The sequence below is a fragment of the Mustela erminea genome, chromosome 18 (assembly GCF_009829155.1).
Source record: "Mustela erminea isolate mMusErm1 chromosome 18, mMusErm1.Pri, whole genome shotgun sequence".
Lineage (NCBI taxonomy): Eukaryota > Metazoa > Chordata > Mammalia > Carnivora > Mustelidae > Mustela > Mustela erminea.
The window spans coordinates 16,910,075-16,916,186 of record NC_045631.1 but is presented as its reverse complement, the minus strand read 5'-3'; the positions used below and the strand labels follow the sequence as shown (position 1 = coordinate 16,916,186).

The 6,112-nt window shown below is 47.3% G+C and overlaps 1 protein-coding gene across 2 annotated transcripts in view; it reads right to left on the bottom strand.

Moving 5' to 3' along the window:
* Positions 1-748: 748 nt before the first annotated feature.
* Positions 749-6,112, bottom strand: part of PITPNA (phosphatidylinositol transfer protein alpha) — a 38,077-nt gene continuing 32,713 nt past the window's right edge. For both annotated transcript variants that reach the window (XM_032322883.1, XM_032322884.1), the window contains 2 exons: positions 4,306-4,374; positions 749-3,278 (listed from right to left, as the gene is read on the bottom strand). In XM_032322883.1, the coding sequence (XP_032178774.1) occupies positions 4,330-4,374 (45 nt within the window). In that variant the 3' untranslated portion in view covers positions 749-3,278; positions 4,306-4,329. The remainder of the gene's footprint in view (positions 3,279-4,305; positions 4,375-6,112) is intronic.

Below are 6,112 nucleotides of genomic sequence, written 5' to 3'. Positions count from 1 at the left end.
TTGAAGTGTTTTCTCGCTTTTCACACTCATTAGGTTACCTGTTACACATTAGACGTTGGGGGTGCCTGGACTCTTAGAAAATTAGCCGCCAAAGAATGAAAAATAAATCACTACCTCTATGTGATAAAAATGAAAAAATTTGCCCAAGATTAAGATGTTCTTCAAATAACTGGTTCTTCATCTTTTGGGGGGTGGGTGGGAGGGGCAGTGCGTGGGATTCCTTTGGGGATCTGATGAGAGCCATGACTCTCCACAGAAAAATGGACACACTTTGACAAACGAGTTTTATGAGGTCCACAGACCTGGGAAGCCAGGTTAAGAACTCCTACTTTAAGTAAATGTCATGCTTCCTAGGATAGTAAAAAAGAGGGAGATATGAAGAGGAGGGGACATAAACGTAAAAAGGAAATCCTGCCAGAAAATGGCTGAATTACTTTCAGATATGTGACGTCTGTAAAGTGATGTAGGTAAAATGACAAGGACATGTTCTAATTTACAGAAATCGACCTGCAACAAGAATCCGGAGCTATCTTGTACATTTTCCTAGTCCTGGTAACATGGAGGACAACAGCAAGAGTTTGAGGATATCTACATTGTAAAATGGACATAAGGACATCACCAATAAGCTGGACTCCAGAAAGCTCTGTCTAGGATTTTATTAGACTGCTTCCCCCCACCCCAATATACCTGTTTTGGAAGATTGAGACAAAAAGGCACAAACTCACATTAAATAAACAAGGTAATCTAATCAGTTCTACAAAGTGTATTTTGTAAAAGAAGTAGCACTAGGAACCAAACAAAATAAGTCAGGGAGTCCCAGCAGGGACTGTAAGAGAACTTGAGGAGATATACACATGCCCACAATACTGACCCTGTCCCTGACCTCTCTCTGTGAGAAGGCCAGAGTCCAGCACCACCCCCTTATGGAGGCCCTGCTGCTTTAAACCTGGACTCCGAGCCTGGAGATCTGATGGAAGCAGCTGGTCTGAAGGGGCACGGCACACCCTCAGGTACTACCCCTGAAGCTGAGCCTTTCGTCATAAACCCCTCTGAGTGCTAGTCAGTGCTAGTCAGGAGGTGGGTGAGAAAGTAAGGGGGACACTTAAAAGCCAACACTGTTGCCCAGCAGCAACACTATCCGTGGGGATAGAATAGACCAGGGACACCCCTCCTTATATTTCTGTGGGCTAGAGCCCCAGATCCAGCTGACCTCAGGAAATTCTAGCTCAGTTCATGTGGATGCTTTCAAACTGGGGCAACAGGTAGAGATGGGAAGAGCCAGAGAAAAGCCAGATACAGAGCAAGGCCCACCAGAGTTGGAGTAGTGTGGATCTCAGAGGAGAGCTGAGGCAAGGACACTAACAACTGATGACCCTCAAACCATGGTACTGTCTACTTAGAATATCATGGTTCGTTTCTCCTAGGATAACCCACATCTGGATTTAGCTGATGAATGAAGGGAAAACTTTAAGCGCAAATATCATTATAGCTAATACAGAGCTTATAGGAAAACATTTACATTTTTCTCCAGTAGGAATGCTTTACTTTCCCAAATAGATGCTACCAGCAGTTGGGAATCCTCATAACCAACTCAACTCCCCCAGATCCATTACTACAGACCCCGCAAGGTGAGGAGCCTGAAAGGAAGGTGTAACAGGACATTTCCTGGTCCCAAAGAGGCCTCAATGAAGGTGGGAGATAACCACACTGAGGGGTCTGAGTCTGTCCACTGTTGCCCCAAGAGGGTCACAGGGAAGCAGCCACCAGGATATCCCAGGTGCAGTCCTGTGAAACACTCCCTTATTGCACTTAGAAATCAGTAAGGCAAAACAAACTGACAACAACAGAAGGTTGAATGATCCCATCCTACTTCTCGCTCCCCCAACACAGATTTGGTCTCTTAATCAGCCACTGCACCCAGACTACCATGGGCTTAGATCACAGCCCACCTGGCCAACATACATCACGAGGCTTGGGAAATGTCGGGTGACACCACGGCTATCTCAGACTCTCCCACTGGGAAGGCCTACTTGGGTTCCGCCAAGCTGTACACAACCATGGAGCACTTGGCGGCTTCTACCTCCCCTGGAGTCTGGACTTGTTCACCGGCCTCCTTTGGTAGAGTTCTATACTACGATCACTACTTGCTTTTTGCGTTTGATTGTCCAGGACAGAACTCAGCATTGGGGCGGGATGAGCTGAGTTCCTGATCCCCAAATTCCTTTCCAGTAACTGGAGACAAGAGGGAACATGTGTTGCTGGGGAAAAGCTTTTTGCATGCTCGTTTTGTGCAGCATGAAAAGGTCAGGACCCTTGTGCCCTGACCAGCCTCAGAGGCAGAGGACAGGAATCTAAGAAAGCACAGAGAAAAGAGGATTATTGCTGAGTGGCAGCACCAGCCCAAAAGGGAAGAGGAGCATGGACGTACAGAGCTCCTCAGGGGTGAGGATGGGGGGGCAGGGGACAGACTAATTAGTACATATGGGGCCGAATCAATTCTAAGGGCCACACTGGACAGGTCCCTCCAGGTGGAGAACCGACTCGGGCATGTTGTGGGCACTGCAAGGTTCAGACAGAGTAAGCGACAGGAGGGCCAAGAAGCCGCAGGTGTCTCTAAGACTAGTGACCAGAGATGCAATTCTGGGGTCGGGGTTATCTGTATTTGTTACGTTTTTAAAACAGAGACTGGCTGGGCCCTGGGTACTTCCCTGGTGCCTACAGCACATTAACAATGGGTTACTGAGAGCAGAGATCAGAGTTATGAAGCCACACTGCTGTTCTGTGGAACTGGAGGGAAAAAACTGTATTTCTAACTCATCTCTCCCCAGGTGAGCACTCACAATTGCCAAGATCTGCCCAGGAAGCAAAACACCTCAGTTTATCCCCAGATTGGAAACAAACGAACTTAAATCATTTAAATCACCACATCACAAAAGGCAGCTATTTTGAAAGACTAAAAATGTCACTTGGAAATTAAGGGCGGGGGGTGGGGGCAGGGAACACACAGAAGTGGGTTGAGAACAAAATGGCTGGACAGGGAGGAGCTGTAAATTCAGCAACCTACACGCCATGTATCTCAGAGGAGCAGGCTCCCGCACACATGGGCTTCATAATACCAGACGGTCTATTTGTTCACAATATTAAAGGGCATCTAGAATTAGCTACAGTAAGGGATCGTAAGTTGCCTGAAGAATGGGCACAGAAAGGCGTCCGAAGATGGCCTGTCCCTCGGGAGGGTGGAGCTGCTGGGCCTTCCTGTTGACCACTGTCTTGCAAAACTAGAAGAGAAATACAATTGTTAAGGAAGCAACAGAGGAAAACAGAAATACACTGTAAATCATGGATGGCGGAATTTCAAAAGGAGCAAAGATGCCAGTTGGGGGGTCCAAGCAGCTGGCCTGGCAACGATCCACTTAGTCCCACTGTTTTATCTGCCAGAAGTTCTCCAGCACGATGGGCAGGGAGAGGGAGCCAAGGTTCGCATTACTGCTGGTGAGCCCCTAGGCCTCCTCAGCTCCTTAGCCTTAGAGGACAACCAGATTTTACTTGATAAAATACCTTTCTCTCAGAGACCAATGGGAAGCAGGGTCAGTTTTTTAATTTCATGATCAAGTCCACTGAGAGCTGCTGGAACATCAACACATCTGGAGGTGTGCAGAGTACTGGGAGCTAAGAGAAGGATGGGGCTTGGGAAAGAGGGGCAGCGTGAAACAGGGACGTCTCACCCTGCTCCTAGGACTCTCCAAGCGTCTGAAAGAGGCTGCCTCTGATGAGAACAGCTACTGAGTATGCGATCAGAGGCTTTAAAGAGGAAGGAAATGAAGTACCAGACAAATGATGAGCCCCAGGAAAAGCTGTCTGGCCAGCAGATTTTCCAAGGGCGGGGCAGGGAAGGCCGGCAGTGGGGAGCCAGGAACGGCTCTGACATAGGGGTACCGGGGACACCCTGCATGCTGGCTTCAACTTGAAATGGCTCTTGCTATGAGAGGAAGAGGAATTAGCTGCAGATAAGCTTTGTTCTGTGTCTACCGCCCCAACCCAGCCCCACTTCTCACTACCGGGTGGTTCATGTGTCTGTGTGGGCAGTTCGTTGTAAGATCACATGTCCCTGAAAGGGTCTAATAGCTACAACATCTGTCAATGGAAGGCTGAGAGCTGTTGAGCATGGCAGTCGTAATTATTAATGGAGGACAGGACGAGGAATGAGCAAGTCTCCTGCCTCCTTAGTGAGCTGCTGAGGAGGCCCTGAGGACCCAAACTGACTTTCCTGTGGATGAGATGCAAAGGGAGAGATTCAGTACATACAGTGCAGAAGGGGGAGGGGTGCCTTTAGTCATCCGCGGTCATTCCTTTCACTGGGTCCTTTTGTCTCATCTGGAACAGAAAAAAACAAAAACAAAAACAACAACAACAACAGGAAAAACTGAAGGCTCTTGCAGCTGATGGAACTCCAATACAAATATGTTCCGCCTTCTCTTTAGTCCTGCCAGTGAAGAGGGTGGAGCATTTTTTTGTGCACAAAGCAGATCAGCAGAGTAGAATTCTGCATACCTACGGCTGAAGCCACACCATTTATAGCTCCATGTCACCGGTCCCATCATCCATGATTCCTGTTCCTCTCCCTGCATCCTAGAGCTGGAACTCTGAAGCTCCTCTCTTTCTTCATTCATTCATTCAACAATATCTATGAAGCAACTCTTTTGTGCTAGGAACTGCACAAAACTGCCCCAGGCCTAAAGATTTGGCAGGGAACCAAAACAGACCAAGTCTCTCCTCCCAGTGCTTACATTCTGAGGCAAAGTAGGGGAGAATGAACAAACTAATATATGTTGGGGCGGGGGGAGCTGCTGGGATGGAGAAGGCCTATAGGAAAATGGGCCGTGGAAGACCTCTCTGGTAAGTGACATTGAGTAGAGACCCAGAGGAAGTGAGGGGGAAAGTCCTGTGTCCACTTAGGGGAAAGTCCTATGGCTCCCTGGAGGGGACATGTTGGGGGAGTGGTCCAGGCAGAAGGAACAGCCCAGAAATGGACACAACTTCTCCTGGGGACAATGTGGAGGTGATCTCTCTCAAATCCTTTCCAACTTGAAAGTTCCATTCTATTTGCAGAATACCTATAGCACATGCATATTTTAACTTCCCATTAGATATTTCTTCACTGTCCTTGAGTTTTCTGCTCGACTTTCATTCTTTCTTCATTCAACAAATTTTGAGCACCTCAGAGAATGACTTCTGGAATCAAACTCCCTGGATTGTATTCTGCGCCATGACCTACTGTGTGACCCGGAGCGAGTGACTTCACTGCGTTCTAAGACTCAGTCTCTCTAATAAAATAGAGATGATAAAAGCACCCACATCAGGTGGTTGTTGAGAATTAAATGAAGATATTCTTGGAGAATACCTAGCAGGGGTATGCATTCGGGCCACGTTAGCCATGTTATTTCTGCAAGGATGCTGCAGTAAAGCGAATGTGCATCCACATGCTCTGAAGAACTTGGACTTCTACACTACCTTCCCCCTCAGAGGTCTGTTTTATTCGCTAGAACTTTAATACGGCTGCATTTTGGAGAAACTCTGTCTCAGAAGCAGTAGTTCTCCACTAGGACATGTTTTCAAAATATTCTTCCCACCACATTTCAGACTCCTGTTCATTGTTCACACTCCCTGCTTCTATTATCATCTGAGTCCATGGGGACTTGATCCCAGGACCTGGGATCATGACCTGAGCCAAAGGCAGAGGCTTTAACCCACTGAGCCACCCAGACGCCCCTGTGCTGTACTTTTCATCCCATGACTCATTTGTTTTATAACTGGAAGTCTGTACATTGTAATCCCCTTCACCTAGTTCCCCCCCCCCCCCGCCCCCCGCCGGGAGCCACCAGTTTCTTCTTCGTATTTATGAGTCTTCTGTTTCTTGTTTGTTTTTTAGATTCCACATCTAAGTGAGATTATATGGTATTTGTCTTTTTCTGTCTGACTCTTTTCACTAATGTCATACTCTTTAGTATGACATTATCTATACTGTCACAATGCAAGATTTCATTCCTTTTTAGGGCTGATATTCCATCCATTCTATTTATAAACACCTCCCCCACATCTTCTTTATCCATTC